Source organism: Molossus molossus, unplaced genomic scaffold (genome assembly GCF_014108415.1).
Source record: "Molossus molossus isolate mMolMol1 unplaced genomic scaffold, mMolMol1.p scaffold_m16_p_21, whole genome shotgun sequence".
Taxonomy (NCBI): Eukaryota; Metazoa; Chordata; class Mammalia; order Chiroptera; family Molossidae; genus Molossus; species Molossus molossus.
In genome coordinates this window covers 47,322,769-47,348,986 of record NW_023425357.1, presented here as the reverse complement: position 1 = coordinate 47,348,986, position 26,218 = coordinate 47,322,769, and the positions used below count along the sequence as shown (strand labels likewise).

The 26,218-nt window shown below is 55.9% G+C and overlaps 1 protein-coding gene across 1 annotated transcript in view; it reads left to right on the top strand.

Moving 5' to 3' along the window:
- Positions 1 to 500: 500 nt before the first annotated feature.
- The window catches only part of NKD1 (NKD inhibitor of WNT signaling pathway 1), a 69,342-nt gene continuing 43,624 nt past the window's right edge, over positions 501 to 26,218 (top strand). The window contains exons 1-3 of the mRNA XM_036275917.1: positions 501 to 739; positions 862 to 894; positions 1,579 to 1,712. Of these exons, the coding sequence (XP_036131810.1) occupies positions 715 to 739; positions 862 to 894; positions 1,579 to 1,712 (192 nt within the window). The 5' untranslated portion in view covers positions 501 to 714. The remainder of the gene's footprint in view (positions 740 to 861; positions 895 to 1,578; positions 1,713 to 26,218) is intronic.

Sequence of the window (26,218 nt, the reverse complement as noted above, 5' to 3'; positions counted from 1 at the left end):
TCAAGTCAAAACCTGGAGGGCGAGGCCGGGGGCACGCGGGAGCGATGAGCGAACCTTCTCTGCGAGGGCCACGGGGAGGCTGGGAGCGGCGCAGCCGGCAGCCGCAGGCGCTGGCGCCAGAGCATGGCCCTCTCCGGGTCCCAGTCCCATCACCTGTAAACTGGAGCCCCCAGTCCCGCCCAGCCCGCTTTAAGGGGAAACAGAGCGGAGGGAAGGCGCAGTCCCGATAGCGACAGGAGCGCTGTCCTGGAGAGGGCAGGACCTAGGAGGGTGTCCGCCCCCATAAGCCTGATGTCAGAGCCCCTGACCCCCACCAGCGCACGGTCCCCAGCACGGCACCCGGCGGGGGGACGTGAACCGCAGCCTGAAGGGGGCGCTGTGTCGGGACTGCAGAGCCTCGCCGCGCCCCGCCCCCACCCAGCTGGCCACGCCTCCAGCCCGCCCCCTCGGCGTCCCGCCTCCCCTTTGATGCGCCGCGCCCGGCCAATGGGCGCGCGGGGAGGCGCGGGCCGCGCCGGCGGGCTGGGGGCTCCGCGCGCTCAGGCGTCAGTCGGGCCGCGGCGACGGCGGCAGGAGCTGGTCCCGGCGCCGCCTCGGGCTCCGCTCGGCTCGGGGGCTGCTCCCGGAGGAGGAGACCCAGGCGAGGGGCGGCGAGCCGCGGGGCCCGCGGGCCGGGCATGGCGTAGGGACGCCCCCGCCCGCCGCGCCCCCAGCATGGGGAAACTTCACTCCAAGCCGGGTCAGTGCCCCCGCCCGCGCGCCGGCCCCGGGCCCCGCCGCCCTCGCCCCCGCGATCGCTAACTCTCTGCCTCTCCTTTCTTTCCGGCTCCCGCCGCCGCCGCGCGCGCGATGTGCCTGCAGTCGCCGTGTGCAAGCGCAGGGAGAGCCCGGAAGGTAGGGGCGCGCGGGGCACCGACCGGGAATGGATGGAACGGCCTAGCCCGCGGGGTCTCATTACCAGGGCCACCCCACCCCCAGCCCTGGCCACTAGTTCCACAGACCCGCTCCTGGAGCAGCCTCCGTGCCCTTTCTGTCCCACCTACCCCCTCCCCGCGGTCCTGTGCTCCCTCTTCGGAGCCTCAGCCCCTCCTCTCGCGGTCCCCGCCCTCGGCGCTCACTACACCCCCTCTTCAGACTCCCAAGCCCCTTCCCCCAAGATTCGGTCCCTTCTCTTTCTGGCCCCCAGCCCCCTCTCCCGAGATCTTGGCTCCTGCGCCCGCTGCGCCCCTTCTCCTGATCCTTAGTTCCCCTCTCCCCTCACCCCGTGTTCGGTGCACCCGCCTTCAGACCCTCACCCCGTTTCCTCAGCAGTCCTGTCCTCCGGGGCTCATTCTTCTGTTCCCCAGACCCGTCCTCCTTGCGCACTGCTCTCCCTTCGCGCTTCCCTCTGGGTCCCTGCTCTTGGGGCGTTGCTGAACCCCCTTCTACTGATTGCCTGCATCTGTCTCTCGGATTGCGCCCCGGCTCCCAACCCCCTCCCAGCCCCCGGCTGCTTCTGCCGCGCCCACTCTCTCCCTCCTCTCTCGGGTAACTTTCGGCCCAGGGGCCAGACTCAGGGGCTTGTGTCGCCCGCCCCAGGTGACAGCTTCGCGGTGAGCGCTGCCTGGGCTCGGAAAGGCTTTGAGGAGTGGATCGGGAGGCAACGCTGCCCCGGCGGCAGCTCTGGACCCCGACAGCTGCGGGCGGCGGGCACCGTTGGCAGAGGAACCCGGGTACGATTCCCACACACCCCCTTTCAACCTGAGATGGTTGAAACCCACCCCAACTTTTAGCACCCTCTTGGCACAGCTTCTAAATCCAGAAATCACTTCTCAGCTACCCCTGCCCCACTACCATGACCCTTAGCCCCGTGCCTTGAGGAACCTTAGAGGTGACTCAGTGGCAGTCTCGTCTGGTTGGAGGCTGAGGGCTGCTGGGGGGAGAGGTCCTCGGTGAGGAGGTGGTGCAGATCCAGTCGATGGGGAAGGTTGTCTGTGCTGGGGGGATTTGGGGGCCTGCTCTGACTACCTTGTTTTTGTGACCAACATTCAAAGGTGGGCTTAGAGGTGGGGCTGGGGAGAGAGAGCAGGTTATCGAGGGGTGTCTGGGTGGAGCGCAGGACTGTGCTGGCCTCCAAATGTGTTCCGTGTGTCTGTGGCATTCATCAGTACCATCTGCCTGGGCACTTCAGTAGAGCAGGCTGCCATCTGGGTGGCAGAGCTTGGGGGGCACTGAAACCCAGTATACCCCCGAGCTTGTCCCAGGATGGGAGAGCGTGCCTCATTCTGCTGTAGCGTAGGCCCACTCCTGGGGGTGCCCGAGGTTGGAGTTGTTCCTGGGGAAGCAGTGATGTGACAGGGGAGTGAGTCCAGCCCAGCTCCTGGCCTGGGACTCATGTTCACAGATGTCCTCTGAGCTCCGGAACTCTGCACGCGCTTTCAGATGATCTGCGTGGAACTCAAGCAAGCCAAGGATCAAAGGATGAATCAACTTTTTGATGTGACATTTAATTTTTTTTTTTTTTTTTTTTAACTTAGAGGGGAACAGACTGAGTCTCAGGTCTGGTTAGTTCTTTGGTCTTGCCCATGGGCTGGGGAGGGGCCAGTGCAGTTTTCAGATGTATGTGTGTATTTGAGTGGTGGGACCTGGGCTGGGTGCCGCTCCGTGGCGGGGGCCAGTGTTGGGAGGTGAGCCTGTGGATAAAGCCGACTCTTGTGCATGTAAGAAATAACCTCTGCATCTGGGAGAAGCTCTCATCTGCTCCTCCACCACCTCCACTTAGGTGGGCTCTCTCTTCCCCATTTCTCTTCTGCAGGCTGGGTTGGAACTGGAGCTGCTGTCCCCTCGTACAGGTCAAAACTTGGTGGGTCGGGGCACTGTAGTTAGGGCCCTTTAAACACAGACCTACAAACTTCCCTGTCTTCCCCTAGCATTTCTAGTTTATGATCTACATATATTTTTAAAGCCCAATGAAAATGATCCGATTTAGCCATATGAACAAATGCATTTGTGGCTCAAGACAGAGGCCAACTGAGTGGATTTCCATTAATCAAGTTTGGGTTTTTTTCCGCCTGTTTATTTTTACAAAGTATTCCTGCAGAATGAATACTGCAGTTTCTTTTTTTTTTTAAGTCCCCCCCTTTTTTTCCCCTTTCCTAAACTGCCAGGCAGCTTGCTCCATGCTTTAGGGGAAACTTGAAATACAGCGAGGGCTTACTTCAACTGACTTTTATCTTCAAAGCCGTAACAAATGTTACCCGCATGTTTTTGGTGGGTCTCCTTGGCATCCAGTCCTGGAGGATGGGAGGGAGGAGGAAGGAAGGAGAGAAAAACAAAAGTCTGTCGTTTTTAATTAAATAGTAGTGTTCCCAGCAAAAGGAATGTGAGCCAGTAAAAGTTGCCATGGGGGGAAATGAGGGAGGGTGGGAAGGGGCCCCAGCTTAAGTCGGTGGCTTTGGTGAAGTCACGGAACTGTGTTGCCTGGTTTCTTCCCCCAGCACAGGACAGCATGGGATGGTGCTCGCCCCTCCCTTCCTCGCCCCCGTCTCAGAGAAACACTGAGGGGTCATTAATGTTTGCTCAAAGCACTTTTGAAGATGTGCGACACAGAGCCCTGAGCGTGACATATGTTGGGTGGTGGAGGGTGGGCCCTGCCCTCCAAGGTATTAAGGGGAGGGCACCTCTGTTTCCTTGGAGCTGGGTTTGTGACCAGGACTCAGACACGTGGGTTTCCACCAGCCCTGGCCCAGCAGAGGTGGGGTGACGAGTGTACTCTGGGGAGGCCTGCAAGGTGATTTCAGGTGGTACCTGGAGGAATATTTTTAATCCTAATAGTTACATTTTTCTTTTATCAGAAGAAAAAAATGACTAGGACATCAAAGCCATGATTTCACGGATGTTGTTGCTTAGGATGAAGCCAGGGTGAAAGAGGTAGTCTAAGGTTGACTCCGAGAAAAAGACTCAAGTGCCAGTGGTCAAAGGGTGAATGTGGGAACGGAATGCCCAAAGGCTGGGCCACACTGAGATCCTGAGCAGGACTGCGGGGGGCAGCCCTCCATCTAGCTTACTCTGTGACTCCCAGGAGTGGGGCGAGGGTGGCTGCAGGTTCTCCCGGTTTATCGTCAGCATGTGGGAGGGCGTGGGCTCCAGTCTGCTGGTTCCAGGGGCTGCTAGAGCCCCCCACCCCCGACCCAGGCCTGCCTTGGGGATGGCCTCTCTCAACTCCTTCACTGGCCTTTCACCAGAGTGGCTGTGGACATGTTGGTGGCTCATCAATTATTATTATTATTATTATTATTTTTAGCATTGCAATGATAACTACTATTTGTTAAGTGCCTGTGTGTGTCAAGCATCTTGCTCACATGATCTTACTCCTCCTCATAACCCTGTAGTCACCAGCCAGCTGGGGGGACTGTTTTTCTCCCTTTCTGGAACACTTTTTAGGACCACAGGAGCCACATGTGGTGAAGCCCCGTGCCAGAGCAGCTGCCCGGAGAGGTGGCAGCTTGGCCAGCTGGAGTGCATTGGGGTGAGGCAGGTTTTGGGCACAGAAGCAGGAGGGGCCCCTGCTTGCCCTCATCCTCCTTGATAGGGTCTGGGTAGCTTAGTTGATGTTCAGGGTGGGTCTGAGTCCCAAGCAAGGTCCTGGGGTGCCGGAGGGTGACCTTGCTGACACCAGCCTCAGCCCGTCTTCCTGAATGCAGAAATAAATGAGGTCAGCTCTGCCAGAGAGCTTGTCACCTCGTGTAAGCCATTTCACCTGTGTGTGCCTCAATGAGCTCATCTGTAAAATGGGCATAAGAACATTCTCATTCCTGGCAGGGTTGTGGCAGATAACTCTCAAAACGGGAAGGGTCACTGAGACACGGGTAGGGGTGGAGATGGGGGCCCAGGTTATGAAAGCAGAGTCCCCCCACCTCATACACTGTAGAATCACTTGGAGGTCCCTCCAGGCTGAGGCTGTGGCTTCTGTCCTCTCTGTGGGTTCAAGGTGAACTCCAAAGGAATATGAGCTCAAGGGAGAACAGTAATGAGGAATGCGAGGTGTGCAAGTTCTATGAAAGGAGAACAATAAAGCGAACAGTTTACATGCCCGGCAGCGGTGTGCTCAGCAGTGATAAATTAGAATAAGCGGCGTAATCTGAGGGGATAAGGGGATAGCCTGGGAAGCAAGAAGCAGCTACAGGCGGCTACAAAAGAAAGCCAGTTGGAAATTTGGGTCTGGAAAGTATGATGGGTGAAATAAGAAAGCTTAATGACGTGGGGACATTGATAGAACAATAGTTAGAGTAGCAGGGCGTGTGTGCCTGTGTGCACACAGCGGCGTGTACACGTGTGTGCACATGGATTTAAGATAACCGCCTGCCGACCCTTATGCGGCCCTTTTGTTCTTTCCTGGGAGCGATTCCTGGAGGGAGCCTGGGCCCGGTGCAGCAGGGCTGCCTCTGAGCAAGGGTGGCTGCCAGGCAGTTTGGAAATTCGATTCAGGGACACCTCGTGCCTTGATGTTGGGGGCCATTGGGAGGTGCAGGCCGAGTTGGAGCCCACGGGTCTCTGTGGGGCTGGGCGATGAGACTGGAGGCGGGCCCAGCTGCCGCCCGAGTGCCGGATTCCCGGGGAATTACCCTTGAATGATACCAGTTGGCACAATTAAAAGGACCCATGTCTTCACCATATGGAAAGTGTTAGGCCTCCTTACGTGGTTTCAAAGCTATGTGCCGGGAGGTGGACTTGACATTTGAGGTAAAGCATAAATTAAATATTTGGTGTTTTGGAATTAAAAGATGATTTGCTTTGAGGCTGGCAGAGGCATTTGGGCCTCCACTTGCTGGCATCTTTCTTTGAGTTCTCCAGGAGGGTCTTCTCTGCCCGGGCCGTACCCGGGCCAGCTTCACAGTCCTGCCGGGAGCTTTCTTTAGCCCTGGGTAGGAGGGAGGAGGGATGGGCAGCCTGAGCTGGGCAGGGTGCCAGGCGGGGCTTCTGGCTTCCAGTAGGTCTTCATCCCTCAGGGTGGTGTGTGGTCCCATGCTGAGCGCTTCGGTGCGTCTGTGATGTGGTCGCTGGTAGAGGCTTCCAGGAGTGTCCCGTCCTCTAGAAACTTTTCTTCTTAGAGAAGGAGGCCGGTTCCCCGAGTCAGGCGGTGTGCGTCCCCTGGACTCAGGAACAGTCCCTGCATTCACGTTTTGTACAAACTAATAAACTCAGGGACATGCTAAACCAGGAGACAACCACTGCGTGTCCCACAAGCTCCTAGAACCTGGGGATGTGTCATCTCCTCTCCCCGTGGGGACGTCAGAGTGAGGGGACAAGGTGGGCAATGGATGGAGAGAGTGTTCCTCTTTGTACCAGGACCCTCAGGCGCCACGCTCAGGGACAGCAAGGTCGCACCGCCAGCAAGGAAGGGATCACTTTCTGGGTGATGCATCTTCCCTGTGGCAGCCCCTGGGCACATAGTGGGCACTCATGAGCTATGTGCTAAGTGAATGAGGGAATGAATGAATGAATGAATGAGAGGATAGATTGGGTCACCATCGCTGCCTCCTCCCTGTCCTCTTCCCCAGCCCGATGGAGCCAGGTGCAGGAGTAAATGGATTAGCCTTTTCTTTCAGGCACTTAGCTGTTCATTAATTACAATCAAGAATGAATTGTCATTCACTTAGCTGTACCAGGCATTGAAGATACAGAAGCAAATAAAAGACACGTGGTCCCTGTCCTCCTGTGGCTTCCGGTCTAAAAGAGTAAGCAAGTAATGGACCCGCTGACCTACAGTCACACTCCTGAGAAGCTGTGTGGGGTAACGTGTAAGCCAGTGAGGAGGAAGGTGTGGGCAGAGGGGATGCAATGTGCCAGGAGGTGCCCAGGCCCGCTCTTGTCCGTGGAGATGGGTGACGGTCGGGTCGGGCAGTCCAGGAGGGACTGAGCTTCAAATGCCTCCGCAGCCTGTGGGCACTGGACCTTTCTCCTGGTGCCCAGTCTTTCTGAAAAGCCCTGCATGTTCGTGGCTCTTGGCAGGTTGCTACCCATCCCTCTGCACAGGTGGGCGGGGTGGAGCTGGTGGGCAGTCAGTGTGCTGCCCCGGCCACAGGCACGTGCCTTAGAGCTGATTACCACGGAGGGCCATGTACTTGGGGGCATCCTCCAGCTGTTCAGGTGGCCCCCACTGCCCTATGGGGGAGGAAGGTCAGCTGAAGGGCCAGAAGGCTGGCTGTGTGGGATGTGGGAGGCCTGAGGGGTGGGATCGGCTGCCCAAGGGCCAGGCGACAAGAGGCAGTGCCAGGCCACTCCCAGAGAGAGCTCATCTGCCCCAGAACTGCTGTGAGCCTGTGCCTAAGGGAGGAGGGTCCCTGGCCTTGGTTTTCCAGATGTTCCAGATGTGTCCAAGGAAGGGGAGTGCAGAGTGACCCTCGTGTCCGTGGGCAGTGCAGCCGTCCGTGAGGTCTGCGGGCTCCGGTGTCAGGTACCCCACAGCCCTCCTCGGTTGGGGTTCTTGCAGCCTCACTCCCTGGCTGTGGGTTCACAATGTGCTTTGGTTTAGAAACTCTTGGAATTTTTAGGTCGCTTGTTGGATTCCAAAGCAGGCACTTCTGGCTGCCTCCCCGACTCCCCCCTTTTTTTTTCACTCACACATGTTCTTTCTGTGGCTCTTGTCTGTCACAGACATTCTTTCTCTTCCTCTCGCTCCCACTCTGCCCTCCCTTCCCCCTCTCCCCGAGGAAGGAAAAAATTCAGACTCACAAACAAAATATCTGCCATTCCATCTGAGGAGAACTGAGGCCGGAGCCCAGAATACCCTGAAGAAAGACCAGCCCGAGCTGAAGGCCTCGGTTGTTCAATGTGGAAGGCGGTCTTTGATGTCACCGGGCTCCGTTTATCCTGGGAAGCTGCCTGCTTCTTTATGGCTGGCTTCAGACTCTCCGCGTGAAGAGTGGCCGAGCTCCTCCAGGGCGGAGGAAAAGCCTGCTCACTCCCAAAGGGCAGGCCTGGTGATGCCGCTGCTCCTGCCAAGCCCAGGTGGGGTGGAGAGCCTTTTCCAAACAAGCATTTCCAGAGACATAAGTAATTCTTTGATAACTTCCCGGGAAAGCAGAGGGGGCTGTTTATCCATGTGGGCACCAGTCACGGGGCTTTGCGAGGAGAGCCCCAGGGCCCTCCACTGAAGTCATCCTCGGCCCCGAAAGGTGGCATGCACAAGCGCTCGCCAGGGTTCACCCTGGGTGTGTGTGTTTAGAGGGCACCGTGAAATTGGTCTAGGCTTCACTTTCCTTACTTGGTGGGCTGTGGCCTGTGTGTGTGGCCTTGTGTGTGGCTGACGCCTTTCAGAGGACCCCAGGGAGCTGGGTGGGCTTCACAGCGGTGTGGCATCAGCTGAAGAGGCCCTCCCTTATTTGGGTCTCGGATTTTCCAGCTGAGAAGCAGGATAAAGCATTTATTATATTTCAGCAACTATCTGTTGAATGCATTCTATTCAAGTCAGTTATTGATTTCTACAGCACATACTGAGTACTTACTTTAGGCCAAGTACACATCTGCCCTTTAATCGAGCATGGTCCTTGTTCTCATGGAGCTGACACTCTACTAGGAAGTATTATAAAAACAAATTACATAGTCTAAGTTGTGATATATGCCTGAAAGGAGAAGTCCTGGGTGCTTTGAGAACATTTAATGGGAATCAGACCTAATCTGGGTGGCTATTCATCCCACAAGTTTCTGAGTGTGCTTAACAGTGTTGTGGAAATTATGAGGAATGGGACATAGTTCCTGTCTCACAGAACTTAGTGTTTAGTGGAGCTAAACTTTCATCTTTGTTTCTAATTGATTTTTCTTATCTTATCACATTGGTCATAATCTGCTATACTGTATAGTAACCATTAAGAAGGAAGTTTGTTGTTTATCTAATTAAGAAGGCTTTCTTCAACTCCTGGCTTGCTAAGCTTTTTAAAAGCAGGAATGATTATTGAATTTTATCATCTGCTGCTGGGGTATTGATGGAGCTGATCATTCTTTGCCAATATATGATTTGTATGTGTGATTTGTATTGCTGATTCCTAGTGCTCAGCTTTCTTTGTGCTTCTAAATGGAATCCTTGTCATGATAGATTGCTGTTTTTAAAATGTTTGTGTTTGATTTGCTAATATTTTACTTTAGATTTTTGTATGGATACTTTATATATTAGATTGTTTGGCTCACAGTTTGGGAAGGGGACGTGGAACAATGAAGACAATGTTAAGGGAATGTTAGAGGACACTCAGGGGACACTGAGCATCTGGAGCAGTGAGTAGCAACTGGTCTAGGGTCAGAGGGGCTGTGATCTAGCCCAGAGGTGAGTGGGGGGAGGGTGAGCAAGTCCAGGGGAGGGGTCTGTAATGGCAGTGGATGGTCTGGCAGCATGAGGTGAAGACAGCAGTTCATTGGAGATGCTGGTTGAAGTTCAGTTGGCTGAAGGGGGTCAGGGCCTGGGCCCAAGGGCTCTCAGCCATGTTAGGGAGCGTGGGCTTTGCCGGCAGGGGAGTAGTGTCAGGCCCGTGTGCGGGGCCAGCAGGGCAGAGGTGAGCCCCGTGATCAGGGAGCGCGCTCGTGTGTGGACAGGAGTGTGGGGATGGGCTGTCAGTTGTGAGAATGCTTTGGAGGATGGAGAGGAATCACGTGACTATGCTGCAGCTCAGCGAGATGCTGAACGTCTGCTGGGTCCCGGCGCAGCGCTTAGTTCTCAGCGGCCACGCGGGAGACCCTGAAGCTGCAGGTGAAGGACCAGAGGAGTCAAAGAGGACATAAGGCAGAATAGGGTGGTGGTTAAAGAGCTCGGACTCTGAAACTCGGCGTCCTGGGTTCAAATCCCGGCGCACTGTTTTCTAACTGTGGGACCTAGACATAGCGTCGGACCTCTGTGTCAGCCAGAGGAAGAGTGGGGTGCAGTCAAAGAATAAAGAGGGGGTTCTGCTTTGGATTGGGGAGTGATGGTTAAGTTGTTGAGACCCGGAGAATAACTAGTCAGGTGCTGAGAGGTTTGGGAAAGCATCTCAGACCAAGCGTTTGGGAAGTACAGGGCCTAGGAGGGACGCTCGGTGCCTAGAGAGTCTTCAACCCTCTTCTGGTGTGTGACTAGGACCTAACATCTCTGAGATGTTAGGGCAGAAGCACGTGGTCCTGCAGAGGGGCGGAGGGTGCTGTTACATCGCGTAACTCATTGTGAGCCTGACCAGCCTCTGCGCATCCTCCTCTGGGATTTTACTTTATTTTTTACTGACGTCTGTTCACTCCAGCTTCTCCTCCCTGGGTGGCTGAGAGGTTGGGGACACGCCTCTCTGTCACACAAAGTGGTGTCAACCTGGAGCTGATGGGCTGGCCTGCCGCGTGCTGCCCAAGGCTCTGGCCTTGAGTACAGAGCTGGGGCCCCGGAGAGGGTGGAGCAGAGCACAGAGGGCCCCTGTGAGCCGGATGGGCCTGTCCACCCTCGGGCCGCAGGTGAGGGCCAGGGAAGACCACAGCCTCTGAGGATGTTTTTCCAGCTCCCGAGAGCCACGCGGGATGGCCCTTGCACAGAAGCTGTGGCCATCGACTTATGGAGGCTCCACCGACTGGGCTTGGGGTGCTGATATGGGGTGCTTCTCCGTGCCTGGCTTCCAGAGGGAGCCTGGTTACAGGGCAGTTCGACCTTTACTTCATTGTTCCCCCCTCTTAGATTTCAAAAGCAAAAAGATGATGTGAAAACCACTGCAAACCAGGAACAGAGTGTCCTTTTCAATGGGCACTGGGGGCTTCTCCCTGCTCCCCTGCCCGGAGATCCAGCACGGCGCCCTGCCTCGGCAGTCCTGGTACCCACACCTTCTCCGTGCTGAGTGCCCGCTGCGACCTGAGCCCTGTGGGCGCAGCACTGAGCGTCGGCTGTGTGCCAGGCCCTGGGCCAAGCGCTGTTCATGCCGCTCAGTTCTCATAGCATCGTTCCGAGGCAGGGACTGTGATCCTCCCTGGGGAAACTGAGGCAGACTGTGAGGTCCATGGGGTGAGCTGTGTGTGGCTCCCACTGTATGCTCAGGGCCTTGTGCACTGCGGGGCACAGGACAGAGGCTCAGAGAAGTTTGCAGGTGAATGAACGGGTCTGAGGGGCCTGGCGGCTTGACCAGAGGGCCCAGAGCCTCAGAGGGGTTGGGGACTCAGGGCCTGGCCCTCCAAGTCCCCTCTCTTTCCTCAGTTTTTGGCTGCCCTGAACCTTTGAAGAGCACCCCGCTTGCTTCTTCCTGCCCTTCAGAAAGGGCCCTTGGCCTTTTTCTTGTGGTAAAAAAAGGAAGTCGTGTGCATGGGCAAAAACAAAAAGGAGGAAAATTCAAAACTACTGAAGGGGATGTAAGAAAAGGAAGCCCCTCCCTCCCACCCTGTCCACTGGCCTCCCAGCACCCCCTTCCCAGGTGCCTGTGGTCCCCAGGTGCTCGGAGCTTTTCTGGCTGTGCCCATCTCTGCACACATATCCCTGCACGCGCTTCGGGGCCGCCTCCGCCCACTTGGCTGGGAGGGTTGGTATTTGTAGGTTAACTGAAAAATTCACTGAAGATGAGGAACCATAAAAAAGTGATAGAGGCCTTAAACATTTTCTTTTAACCTAAGTCGCATGTTGTAATCTGGGTCTGCACCTGGCTTCTTTAACTTCACAGTGGATCTTGGAACTCATTCCACATCCGTACATACCATCTGAATTCTCTGTGCTCTCAAGCTTTGCAGTGTGGGGATGGACCATAATTTATGATTTATTACACGGACTCCTATCGGGGGAGCGCTTTAGATCAATGGTGTGCAAGTCTGTGGCTGTGCCTCTGCCCCCCCCCCCCGATGTCATCGCCCGGGCGGCTTCACTGCTCTGGCAAAGCCAGTTCCTCCTCCAGCTCTGTCTTCAAAACCCCGGAGGCCAGCGGCTTCAGGAGTTTGCGGTTCAGTAAGTATGGCCTTTCCCGGGGCGGATTAGTCAGGACCCTTTGGGTTTTAAGCCCATCTCACCTGTTATGTGAGGCAGGCGATCGGCCCGTGTAGCTGGGGAGTGTGGGGTGGACTGGATTCAGGTACTGCTGGAGGGGGAGCTCCAGCCCTCCCCCGGACCCGGTCTGTGCCTGCAGCTCTGTGCTCTTTGGGGTCGGTTTCGTGCCCAGACAGACTCCCCAGGTAGTGGTGCTTTGGCTCCCACCAGCAGGGCTTCCATCTCCGGCTGGAAGAGAGAGTCCCAGCCAGAGTCCAGGCTGGGCTCCCATTGTGTTGATGCGCTGCATGCCCGTTCCAAAACCGACCTCTCTGCCTCTGCCTCTCATGGTCCTGGGTCACGTAGCCACCGTGGAGTGGGGGCTGGGATCAGCCCCCCCCAACCTCAAGGGCAGGGAGGCAAGGGGTGGGTGGTTCCTTAAAGCAAAACCACTGGTGAGGAGAAGGCTGTGGAATGCGTGCTGGGTGGACGGAATGAACATCTGTGCGGAGCCTGGCCCCCGGAGCAGGACTCACTGACCGCAGCTCCGGTCAGCAGCTGGTGAGCACCGGTGGGAACAAGGCAGCTGGCCATCTCGGGAGAACCACTCCTTGACAGTGGATCTTGGAAGAGCCCAGGTGGTTTGCCACTTCCTCCATGCAGCCCACATGGGTCATAGCCTTACTTTTAAGCTCCTGATCTTTCCATAAGGATCATAGATCTGTGATTCTTAACCCTCAGCGGGTAGGTAACGAACCCTTTGTGGAGCCCACTAAACCTAATGGCGTCTTTTCCTCAAATAAATGTACTTACACCTATAACTCCAATTTCAGGGCACCCATAGCCCCAGGGTTAAGAACCCCTGCCTCAGTTTGTATGGCTAACCTCATTGTATTAACTTACTTTCCCCATGTGGGTCTTCTCCCAGCCCCAGGGGGGCAGAGCTTTGAACCTGGGCTTCAGATCTGGTGTATACTGAACTGTGTTGGTGTGAGGCCCTATTTCCCCTCTGAAACGAGGAAACGAAGCCCACCTCTTAGAGTCATTTCAAGGATTAAATGAAAACGCAGAGTGGTCGATGGCGGGGCTCCAGTGAGCACGCATTCGGCGTCCTCAGCAGCCCTGGGCTCCCGTCCGTCCGCACGTTCCGGTGACCACCCTGCCCGGGTCGAGGACAGCACCTGGACGAGCCTGGATGCTCTCGGATGGGAGAAGAGAGGCCGCCTTTTTTGCTCAGGAGTTGCCATGTGATGATTTTTTTCTCCACTTCCAGAGGGGGAAACTGAGGCCTGGGAGGTTTCAGTGACTTGTCCAGGTGCCTCAGGGTTAGTTTGGGTTAGTTGTGAGTGCCTTTACACTCTGATCGTAAGGTACCCCTCTCTTATAATCTGTGTCTCCTGCCTGGACAAGGACAGGCACAGGTGACTGCTCCCCTGTGCGTGGTGGCTGCTTGACAGAGTTCCCAGGCTCAGTGGAGTCCTTTGGCCCCTGAACCCCAGCCAGTGGCCCTGCAGCCCGCCTGGCTGGACATCGGGTCAGGGTGGTGGGTATTGTTCTGTAGAAATTTGAACTGGTGCTTGGCTTTGAGAGCATTAAGACACAAGTCCCTGTGGTTAGCGGCAAATTAATCACAGCGCAAAGGAGGGACTGTCTGGGTAGACATGACTTCATGAGCTTGTCATAAAGTCTGCCCCTGCCGTGTTTCACTCTCCACGATTTCTGACGTTCAGAAAAGGAACCACAGATAGAGTTACCAAGTTTTACAGAAATATTTTTACTGGGCAGAGGACTGCGTTATGGCGCAAGCCAGTTATTTCAGGAGACAGCAAAGAGCCCCTTCTTTTCACGTTCCGTGGGAGGAAAATATTATGCTAGGAAGCCCGCTGCTTGGACGGGCCGTTGGAGAGGCCAGGCTGGAGCTGGGAGTGGGTGACGTGAGATGGTTTGGGGATCTGGGGGACCCCCAGCATGCACCCACTTTCGCTTAACACTCCCTGGGAATCGGGGCTTGTTTTGCAGGCAGAGGAAGCCTGAGGTCACAGAGCAGGGAAGGGAGGTGGTTAGAACCGGGCTTTGACCTGGGGGTGCAGGGTGGAGAGTTAGAAACTGGGGGAGGGAGGGGGTGTTCCTCCTGGTATGTGAGGCCCCCTACTGGGGAGACAGCAGGCCTGGGGTCCGAGCTGCTTTTGCCATTTACTAGTGTGACTGGGTCCTCACCTGTCTGAGCCTCAGATTTCCGTGTAAATTGGGGATAACATAGCTCTCCGTTGCATGGGCTTGTCATCAGCATTAAATGAGATCATCCATGTCAAGCGCTTACTCGTTGACTCCGTTCCCGAGCTCCATGGTGACTGTTGGAGGCAGGCTGACGGGCCTCCCTGCGTCCACGTTCCAGACCCAGCTTGGCCCGTGGCTCCCTTTGCTGGAGATGTTCAGTGCAGTGGGCTCTCTCCTGGGTCCCACGTGAAGACTTCCGGTCCGATGATGCAAGGGGGTTGGCGGTCTGGGGCACCCCAGCACGTGGCAGATGTGTGGGCTTCTTCCTCGGGCTGAAGTCGGTACTTCAGTTCCCAGAAGGGCCTGTTTTCTCCTGGAAGTGAGGGGAAACAGCAGCTTGACTGTACTCCAGGAGGGTAGGTTTGACCTCCCTTCCCCATTGTGGAGGAAGGCTGCTTGTTTGTGTCTGGAGCAGCCATGTGTCTGATAAGGAGGCAGCACCCTCGCCCCCTTCTTGCTTCTGGCCACGATCCCTTTCAAGTTGGGCCTTTGGAGAGGGTTGATTTATTCCGTTCTCTTCCTCACCTCCCTTCCATTGTACAGAACGCGGGCGAGAGTTTATCTTGTTCTCAGGAGATCTGTCCTTGCAGCTCGGGAGTGGCTTCCAAGTTTACAGAATGGAGCCTGGTGCCCAGAGCCTTGGGGTAAATATTTTGGGAAGTTGGATTCCGCTGGCTTTCGGGCCCATGGGCTGGACAGTGGGTGCGTTTCCATGACTGGACGGCTGAACTTGGACTCTGCTCATACAGTGCTGGCTACGTGCTGAGGCAGCTTAGCACCCGGACTTCCTGCCTCTTAGGGTCCCCTTGGGCTGCACCTCCCTCCTTCCCCGAGCATCCATGTGTGTGGCTGCTTCACTCCCTGCAAATACACCTGCCCCCCGATCCTCGGAGCCTTTTCTCCCTTCTTATGCAGCCTCCCGTGTTCACTCACCACTCCCTGAAGCTCCCCCAACGCTGGTTCCTAACAGCCTTCACAGGTTTTGCTGACACCTCCTGTGTTCTGCCCTGGGGTGACTGAGTCAGGTGGGTGAGCCCTGGACAAGACTCGGGTTCTATGGAAAGAACAGAACCCCCGTTCTAGGGTGAGGGTGGAAGGAATGGGTGGGAGGCTCCAGGGCCTGGTGCGCAGTAGGGCCTGGGAATAGTTCACCCGGCCCGGGGTGCCCCCCGCTCGAGGGCAGAGGCTGGCTTTGCCTCTGTGTCCTCTCGCGGGCTTGGCGGCTTGTCTGGGGGCCGAGGACGGGGTGAGCGGAGCCCACTGCGAGGGGCTCTGAAGGGCTCCGTGGCTGGAGGAAGTCCCGAGCCTGGTGTGGGCTCTGGGAAGGTGAACATTTGCTTTAGCTGAGCGGTTAGAGTGAGGAGCACAGCCCACGGGACCACCGAGCATTTGAAACACGGCAGATTTCAAAGGCTTAGTGTGCCAACGAAATATAAAATTTGTCATCAATCGTGTTTACATTGATTTTATGTAATATTTTAAATGGCAATATTTTAGATATATTGGCTTAAAGAGCGTTATTAAAGCTAGTTTCACTTTGTTTTCAGTGGGGCTACTGGGGAAATTAAAATTTTGCCTACGGCTTACCCCCTGTTCCTCTCAGGCGGTGCTGGTCTGGATTCCTGGACTTGCCCCACGGGGGCAGAAACTGGTGCTTGGGGCAAAAATATCTAAAAAAGCCCCAAATCTTCACTCTTCGTAGGTTTAAGGCACAGGTGCACATGTAGATCTGTATGAGTAGGCACACAGCGTGTCTCTGGGGTGCATTTTCATGCTGGGGTGATCAGGGCAGAAAGCCTCTCTCAGCGCTGTGCAGGGCCGGGAGCCAGATGATGAAGAATGAGAGACACTTCTTCAGAGACAGCCAGACCCGAGTCAGAGGCTGGCTTTGCCCCGAATTAGCTGTGTGACCTTGGGTGAGTTCCTTAACCTTTCTGTGCCTCTGTTTGCTCACCTGTCAACGGGAGCAGAAATGGTGTCCCCCACCAAACTGCCCTGTCAATCAGACATGAATGCTGTGAGACACTGTGCTCAGTACCTGACCTGACACACAGAACACGGGCAGTAAACAGTTATTATGGTTGTTCATATGAATGTGCAATTAATATTCACGTTATATGTAATTAATATTAATGTAATTGTTATTTGGTGCCTGGAGGCCAATCAGGGTAGGGCTTCCACTTCCAGAATTTACAGTGACCATGTCTCTTAGGCTCGGTTTTTCCCCGGAAATGTGTTGATGGGACCGTTGTCACGCCTGTGCGGCGCTGTGTGCTGAGCAGGCTGGCGCTGGAGGCACCGCGCCAGGACCGGGGGTTTTCTGCACCCAGGGCTGGTCTTGGTGGCCTTCCTGGGCTCATGGCAGACCCTCCTGGCTGTGTGAGTGTCCAGCTGTCTGGCCGGGCCAGGCTCGGCTGGGCTGCGCTGGGCATCGCCTTCAAAGGGAGCCGGGAGGAAGGTGGAGGGGACAGGGGCTGCCTGTGGACTGCCCGACGCAGACAATCGGATTAAAGGTGCCCTTCAAGGACTTGGGAATCGTCGATGACATGGGGACTGCAGACGGCAGCCTTCCAATCACAAACCCACACTGCCTCCTCTGAGGTCACAGTTTGAGAGACAGATGCTGAGGTCTTCCTCCCATGGGCGGGGGCGATGGAGAGGCCGGTCAGCAACGCGGCTGGCAGCTGGGTGCACCGGGCTGGGTGCCATGGCAGCTCTGGTGGTTGGGTGGGGGTCCTGGGAGTTCCCGGTGGCCTACAGCCCTGGGGGCCCGCTGCTTAGTACCTCCTCTTGATGTCACTCACACACTCAAACAACCTGTCCCCTTCACCTGCTGGGGAACCCGGGTCTGCAGGCTCAGTGACTGGCCCTCCCTTCACCTGTTGCTCAGGTCAGACCCTGGCGTGACTCCCTGCGGTGACTCCCTCCCCTCCCTCACTGAGGTGGATGACTTCGCCAGTTCTATGACACAGGAGCCTGGGACCTGTCCCCTGCTCGCCTGCCCTTGTCCCAGTCTAAGCCCCACCCTATCCCACGGGGAGGGTCCAGCGCTCTGCTTTATCTCTGTGCTTCAGCCAGGCTGCCTGTGCCGTGTGCGCGGGGTTTTACAGACTCGTGCTCCCCTTAAGTCCCTGCCGTGACCTCGCGCGACCTTTAGGGGAGGTGGCCGTCCTTCCCATTGTCTATGAGACTGACACCCGTGCCCCTTCCCCACGTATCACCTCTGCCGCCTCCCCGCAGCCCTTGGGTTCCTTTGTGAACACATCCATCACGCCCCACCCCAGGGTCTTTGCACACACTGTTCATCCTGCTTGAGACGCTCCTCCTGATGCCCTTTGCTGGGTTCTCCCGACTCATCCTTCAGGACCCCGCTGCCCAGTGCTGCCTCGGAGCAGGCGTCCGGGGGCCCCGCGCAGAGCCGTTTCCTCCTCGCCCTCCTCGGGTGCTCCCCCCACTGTTCATTCGTGATTTATTCGTGCTCACCTCCTGCAGGAGCATACGCCCGCGGGGTCGGGCAGTTACCCCCGGGGTTCCAGGGCCTGGCACTGTGGGGCCCGTGGGGGGCATTAATCTGTGCAGAATGAGACTCCTCTGCTGTGCATTTCGGACAAGGCCTCTCCCGTCTTCACTTCAGCAGCCTGTTTGTAAATGGGGGGCAGTAGGACACAGTCACTTCTAAGTTGCTTCTATCTTGGACTTTTTTAGGAATTAACCTGTGCTTTTCCTGGGACCCCGTGTGTTCCTTGGAAGGCTGGGTGTGGCAGGGTCACGTGCTCCACCCCCCTCCTTTGTGCTCTGGCTCGGGGTCTGCCGTGGGACCTGGGACACAGAAATTCTTTGTGCACCAACCAGCTCTTCCCTTAATGTGGGTGCTCTGCACCCCCAAAGTTCCTCTTAGTAACCCATGGCACTGGGGTTTGGGCATGCCTGCGTTGGGCAGACCTGGATTCAGAGCCCGTCTGCTGAGCCCCGAGAATGCAGAGGCAAGAGGGGTGCTGACCTGGCCACGTGGAAGAGGGCAGGACAGTGGGCCCTGGAACCAGGTGGGCTGGAGTCCTGCCACCTGCCAGTCATGTGACCTTAAGCAATCTTCCTCACCTTTGAGGCCTCAGTCTTTTCATCTGCAAGATGGGACTGGAGTGGACCGTCCCTTCTAGGGCTGGTGAAGGAATTCAGTAGACCACGCTCGCGACCCCGTGGCCTGGTGTAGACCAGCTGCTCAGCCCGCGGCTCTTGTACGCTTTGTCATTATTCCTCAACGCCGTTCTCGTGAGGGAGGAGATAGCCGTCCTCCTGGACTTTTCCCCCATGGAGAGAAAGGTCTTTGTGATTCCCTTCCTTCCGGAAACTCCCTGCCTCCGCGCCCTCTCCTGCCCTCCATGGTCCCCGCTCTGTCGCGGTCACCGGGACTCGGCAGTTTCTCCAGCTGGAGGGTGCTGTGGAGACCCCTGGTTTCGAGCTTGCCCTGTGGTGGGTGGATGCCCGGTCACCGCCCTCGGGCCCGGGTCTGTGGTGGAGGTTAAGGGACAGGGAGGCTCAGTGTGCAGCCTGGGCCCCGTCCTCTCCGGGAGCCGCTCTGCAGAGGCAGCAGCTGCTCGCTGGTCAGAGGAGAGTTTGCAGCCTCTGCCTCACGGGCCCTCCCCTGTGCACTGTCGTCTTGGCACAGGACTGTGGGAGGGTCCTGCAGCCCCTCGGACTCTGAGACCGGGGGGTTAGCACCTGTCTGCGCAGCTCTGAGCCCCCTCGAGTCCCCTGGCAGCTGTGCCCGAGACCACCCTGGTGACTCGAGCAACCCAGGGAAACTGCGTGTAACTTCTGGGATCAGTGCCCGGCCATTCGGGTTTCGTAGGTGCCCGAGGCCCCTTACGGAATTGGGGCAGGCCTGCCTCAGCCATGGGACGTACAGGGAAGGGGTGCTGACCCGAACAGTACCGGGGCATCATTACCACAGATGGGGGAGGGGTGCCCAGCTGCACCAGTGACAGCTGCTAACTATCTATATCTGGGGTACAGCCCGGAGTCTCCTTTTAACACACGCATGTACATATATGAATGTCTACATAGGTATATGTGTATATTACATATGTGTACATACTCATACATTTCTAAATTTTGTACCTTATCACAGTTTTTTGAAGTAGATATTTTCACTCCCATTTTACAGATGGTAAAAGTGAGGCTCTGAGTGAGTGACAGGGTCCCTTCTTCCAGGTCATGGGATCAAGTGCTAGAACTCCATATTGGCTCCTCACTCAGGGCCACCTGTGCTCCCTCGGCCACCTCTCTGCCTCTCTTGAGACTCAGTTTTCCTGCCTGTCAGATGGGTGCACTGCACTGGCCTGGACCACCTTCTGGATGGACAGCGCTTGGAAACTGGAGCTGGGGACTAGAACCTGGGGTGTGTGAGTCACCCCTCCAATGCAGGGTGACTCCTTGAAGTCAGCGCTTGGGGCCGAGGTGTCCTGGGAGGGCCTGTTGGGTTTGGTTGACATTTCCGAGCGATGCTGGGCCTCACCGGCGCTCTGGCTGAGCTGACAGAGCCGTCTTCCCCCAGGGACTAAATTTAGGATTCCTCCTAGTGGCCGGGCCGGGCTTGTTTTTGGAAAGTCTCCATTCTGTTCCTTCTGCTGCCTCGGCCGAAGCTCGGGCACGGCCAGAGGACTGTCCTGCCTGGTCTCCGCTCAACGCTGCGGCCTGAAGCGATCTTGTCCGAGTTCCTAGCAGCTGGCCACGCGGGCCTGGCGTCGCAGGCAGGGGGGCCGCGCTGGGGTGTGCCAGGGCCCCCCCCCCCCCGCGCTCAGGCAGAGGCCCTCTGACGGAGGCGCCGGGGTTTTCTTTGGCACTCGGTGAGCACATGGCTCCCTCTCCCTTTTCTTCTGAGCCCTGTAAAAATAAAAAGTTAAAAGACCCTCAAGTTTGAACAGTAAAACCAAATACATGAAACCAAGCTGTTTCCATGTGGGGGCCACGGACTGAACACCCAAGTTTGAAACTTCCTCTCCTTGGAATTTATGGAAGGCTTGGAAACTTTTCCTTTTCCCTTTAAACATCAGAATTGGCTCAGGGCATTCTTTAAAAGCATAACCCAGCGGCCCGCAGCTTGATTTAATACAGCTCGAGTACAATGGTGACTTCTGAACCCCTCTCTTCACAGAGACAGGGAAAGTTGTTTCATGACACCAGTAAGTAGGCTTTCTTTCCCTTCAGCCAAGAAGTATATTCTAAGATTTATTAGATTCTCCGCTGCCCTCCCCCCAGTAACCCAGATTCTCGCTGGAAGTAAGGAAGCTTGCTCAGAACAAGTTCTTTAACGGGGCTGGAAGACGGGGAGACCAGGCCGGGGGAAATGTCGGCTTTGAAAGATTCAGCGGTGCCCGGAGGCCGGCTCAGAAGCGTTTGCTTCCTAGACCAGAACCTTGGGGCCGGGGCCTCAGGCACCGCAGCAGGAGGGTAATTGCATTTTGGGGAGACGGGTGAGTGGGGGTGGGGACAGCTTTTCTGCCAAGGGAACGGGTCTGGGTCGGTCAGCCTGCGTTCCCGGGAGAGGGCATCTGGAAAGCCAGCGATGTTTTCACAGGATCCCCCCGGAACTAACTCAGGTTCCTATCATCTCTGCCTTTGTGTTTGAGTCTCCTGTCTGAGGGCTGCTTCCCGGGGCTGCGGGGTCGAGTTCGGCCTTAGTGAGCTCAGGGGTTCCAGTGCTGGGAAGGGGGTTATGTCCTTTCTCGTGTCCCCTCTGGATGTACCAGAGGCTTGGCTGGTGACCTGCATCCATGTTTTTGGCTCTTACAGCATAAAAATAATATTTTTAATTCATTAGTTGCCAGCATTTAACAATTGGACATTTTACATAAAAATCCAGATATGAGAGGACGGGTGGTCTGGAAACAACAGCCTACATTGGGCACGGCCCCCCTGGGTACGTCTTATAGAGCGTTTCTGGACGGAGCAGGGGGCGTTGGCAAGTGGGAGACACTCCTGGTCATCACAACTTGGGTGGGGGCTGCTGCCAGTATCAGATGGGTATCCGCTGAGCACCCCTGTGCACAGGACAGCCCTCTCCAGCAGTAGAGCCGAGGTTGAGAAGCCTGCTGTGGGGAGCCTGGGGTTCCCCGTGGCTTCCGAGCTCTCCAAGCCCACTCCTGGCTTCTGGAAGATTCTGCTTTCCCGAGCTTGGTTGCTAGCTCCTTGGTTTATTCCTCCCTTTTGTTCAGAGTTAAGACTAATTTGTCCGCACCCCTCCCAGCAGCTCACTGGACGGGTGGGCAGAATATACTCGATGAATAACTATTTTTTCTAGAATAAGTTTTTATAACTTATTTGTTTATTTTTTCTTATCCTCACCTGAGGACATTTTTTCCATTTTTTGTTCAGATAGCGTGGGAGGGAGAGAGAGAAAGAGAGAGAGAGAAACATCGACATGAAAGGGACACATTGAATGGCTGCCTCCCACACAGCCCAACCAGGGCTGGGGACAAACTGCAACCGAGGTACATGCCCTTAGTGGGAACTGAACCCGGGTTTCTCTGGACCACAGGCCGACGCTCTAACTGCTGAGCCAAACCCGCCGGGGCTATAACCTATTTTTTGATCAGGGTAGTAGGCAAAATTAAGCACCCAGCGGTCTTAAAGTTGACCTGTATTTGGAGGCTTTCTGGTGGGCTGCATGTAGGAGGCAGTGGCTGACCTGATGTAGCAAGGTGAGCTTTTCCTGCATTACTTTTGCCTTGAGCTGCCCACCTGGCGAGGATTTATTTTCTAGACCCCTGGCATCTTTCTTTCTTATCCTGATTTGGATTGAGTAACCGTAGTTACAGCAAATAAACCTTGATACTACACTGGCTTAACACACTAGAATTTTATTTATCACTCATGTACCAGTCTGCAACAGGTATCTTGGTGGAAGGTGACTGTCACCCATGTAGTGATTTAGTGGCCCAGGCTCCTTCCACCTTTTGGCTCGTTCATCCACCAGGGCTTCTGAGTTATCTGCTTCCAGCTGTAGTCACATGGCCCCATGATGCAAGGGGTGATGGGAAATGTAGTCCCATCTAGGCAGCCATCTGCCCGTGAACAAGCCACATAGTGGAAGGGGGAGAGTGAGTGTTTGGGTACAGGTGTCTAACTCTGCCGAGTTTGGTGCTGGCTGTCTCGGGCGCTATCTCTTGCATTCTTAGCATATGTACTGCATTTATGCATGTACCTGCTCCCATGCCAGATACCTTGAGGGCCTCTCAAAGATGCAGACTTTGCCTTTGCACAGGTTTTGTCTTCTGCCAACTCCTCACTGACATTTTGAGTCCTCCTAGCTGTGTGGGGCCCCTGCTACTTGCTCAGAAGCAGCTGGGTCGAGAGAGCTGGCCAAACAGCCAGTGCCTGCTCTCTGTGGTCGGTTTGTGGCTCTGGGTACTTTGTGGGCTTCCACAGAGCTGGTGACTTGCTTTTCTGATCCAGGATGATGTTGGGCTATTTTGCAACACCCCTTGGTGGCCATGATCCTCCAGAGCTCAAGGAGTGGGATCTAGGGAGGGGGGGATTGTGCCTGGGAGATCGCCGGCTTGGTGGCCCTGACCTGTGTGCTGGAAGGTGCGTTTCTTACCCAGCAGTGCACTGACCTCTCTGCCCAGCCACAGTAAGGCGGCCTCTGGACCAGATGCCAGCCTTGATCTGCAGAGCTTCCTGGGATGTTTCTGAGAAGGCCAGAGTGCATTGCCCGCCCAAGGATGTCTCAGCTAATTAGTCCATTACAGCCGACGGGCCTCAGATCATGAATTTGGAGCTGTCTGCTAATTATGCCTCGGATGTGATTTTAGTTAAACGATTAAGGGCCCTCCCAAGGTTGTTCTCCCTGCAGCAGCCCCTCGGGCCTCTGCCTAGAGCTCTTGCAAGGTATGAAGTTCTTCTCTCTCCTGAGAGAGACCTGCTCCCTCCCTGGGCCCAAGGGAGGCTACATTGTACAGGTGGCCATTTCCAGACCGAAGTCTTTGCAAAGGATGTGGTGGCTTCACACCTTCCGGACACCCCTGTGTATGTGTATTGATGGGAACAGGCCACTCACACATTCCTTCGGGACCGGGCCTCATTGGCCTCTGGTGAGCCGGCAGAGATTCTGGCCTCCAGAGCCTCTGCCTCACCTTGGTGTTCATCCTAGAGCTGTCTGCGGTTCTGGTGGGAGTGCACATTTGCATAGGCAGGTGTGTGCCGCGGACCCTTCCCAGCCTGCTGCGGATGAAGCTGTAGGAGCGTTTCTGCTCCTCCCGGGCTGCAGGCTGCCTCTGCAGGGCGTTGGGCTGGTGGACTGCGGGTAGGAGGTAAGAGGTTGTGGTGAAGTGGCTGCATCTTCCTGGTCACCTGCCTGGCGTCTGGACAGGTCCAGTAACCACTGTATCCAGTAGAAGTCTCTGGAAGGATCACCTAAGAAGACCTGGCAGCATCTGCACCTGTGCTTTCGAGGGCCCCAAGCTGGCCCGTGAGAAATCCAGCGACCTGGCGGGAGAAACCGCGTGGAGTGAGAGGCAGGCCCAGTTAGCCCAGGGTCTGGCCGAGCCCGGCCTTCCAGCCAGGCCTGCCCAGGCCCCAGACTCGGAGGGAGCCATTTCCGGTGCTCCAGCCCAGCGGCAGCCCTGCGACTGCAGCCCCAGCCTCCACCCGCCGGCAGTCACGGAGCCTCCGTGCTGACGGCAGAGCCGAGCGGCTGAGACAGCCCACCCCCAGCGTCACAGAGCTAATAAAGAGGCAACGATGCCACTGAGTCTGGCATCCAGAACAGAGGTGTAGCTAACGTCACCTTGCATGGAAGAAAGATGACATGTCCCCTGCCACGCGGGAGAGCTTCACCTTCCGAGTAGAACAGAGCAAGGCCAGAGCAATGAATGGTTTCCTGTAAGGGACATAGCTCACAGGTGTGACAGTGACTGCATCATTACTGCATATGGGGCTTGATCCCTTCATGGGCGTCATTAGAGTTTAGAATTTTTTTTTTTTTTATCCTCACCCGAGGACATTTTTCCATTTTTTGTTCAGGTAGAGTGGGAGGGAGAGAGAGGAACAGAGAGAGAGAGAGAAACATCGATGTGAAAGGGACACATCGAGTGGCTGCCACCCACACAACCGACCAGGGGACAAACTGCAACCGAGGTATATGCCCTTAGCGGGAACCGAACCCAGGTCTCTCAGGACCGCAGGCCGACGCTCTAACCGCTGAGCCAAACCGGCCAGGGCTAGAGTTTAGAATTTAAAGCCTGATCTAATACAGTTCCTGGGCAATACTGCGTGAAAATCAACCCATTGATTTAAATGGGTTTCCCGTTCCAAATAGTATCGCTATTCGCCCTGTTAATCTCAGGAAGATTTTTTCCTATGTCAGAAGAGAATGGGCGTAAGAGAGAGTATATGCATGTGTATGTACATATCTGTATATATAGAACTACATTTTACGGATGTGTATTTACGTCTAGTGAGCTGTTGCTGTGTAACAAGCCACTCCAAGGCGTAGTGACTTAGCAGCCAGGGAAAAGGCCACCACAGGGCCCACAGCAGTCCCCTTCTTCAGGAGGCTCTGTGCAGGCAGCCCGTGGGCACCTGGGCCAACATCTGGTATCTGGGACTTGTTCCCATCTACAGACGACAGCCCTGAGCCCTCAGGGACACCGGGGCTGCAGATACTTAGCGAATAGTGATACTATTTGGAACGGGAAACCCATTTAAATCAATGGGTTGATTTTCACGCAGTATTGCCCATGAACCTCTGTATTAGATCAGGCTTTAAATTCTAAACTCTAATGACGCCCATGAAGGGATCAAGCCCCATATGTAGTAATGATGCAGTCACTGTCACACCTGTGAGCTATGTCCCTTACAGGAAACCATTCATTGCTCTGGCCTTGCTCTGTTCTACACGGAAGGTGAAGCTCTCCCGCGTGGCAGGGGACATGTCATCTTTCTTCCATGCAAGGTGACGTTAGCTACACCTCTGTTCTGGATGCCAGACTCAGTGGCATCGTTGCCTCTTTATTAGCTCTGTGACGCTGGGGGCTGCAGGACTTAGTCCTCACACATCTGCAGCTTGGTGGAGCATTTTTATTGATCTGGGCTGGGCTGGGCTGATCGGGCTGGGTTTGCTTATGCCTCTGAGGACAGTTGGCAGGTTGATTGGCAGCGGCCTGGTTTAGGCAGGAATCAGCTGGGATGAGCTGAGTCCTTCCCAAGCAGGTCATCTCTCTGGCCGGCCAGCCCCGGCATTTCCCATCTGTGACAGGCGTCCGAGAGAGGAAGTGGACCACCCAAGTGACTGCTCAGGTCTCTGCTTGAATCATGTTTGCTCTGGTCCCACTGGCCAAGGCAGGTCACAGGGCTAAGCCCAGAGTCGGTGTGAGAGGTCAGGGCCGTTAATGCCATCGGCCTGCCAGCGTGGCTGAAGGGTCTGTCTCCTGCCTCCAGGCCCTGGCATTGCCACTTTCCAAAGGGGGAACTTGTGTCATTGTCCAGCCTGCCTGTTTCTCAGCTGTAAAATGGGCACACTACTACAAGGGGTGTTGCAAGGGTGTAAAGAGAAGACGAGTATAAAGCATGTGGCATGAGGCCTGGCACAGAGTAAGCACTTGACCAGTGTCAGCAATGGCAGTGATCATCCTACTTATAAGTGACAGGCATGTGGTCATTGGTAGCTACTGGGGCTGGCTGCTTTCTCTTCTCTGACCTCCAAGGGTGACCCCACTGAGCCGTCTCTCCCTGACTGTGGACAGCAGGCGCCTCGTGACACCCTAGGCCCAGTCTGCAGCCCCGGGTCCCTGAGGGCTCAGGGCTGTCGTCTGTAGATGGGAGCAAGTCCCAGATACCAGATGTTGGCCCAGGTGCCCACGGGCTGCCTGCACAGAGCCTCCTGAAGAAGGGGACTGCTGTGGCCCTGCGGTGGCCTTTCCCCTGGCTCCCCTGAAGGGTCGAGGATGCCGCTCCATTCAGGAGGTGCTGCTGTGGAGAACAGACAGGCTTCGTGTTTGCTCCTTTCCCCTCAAAGCTTGG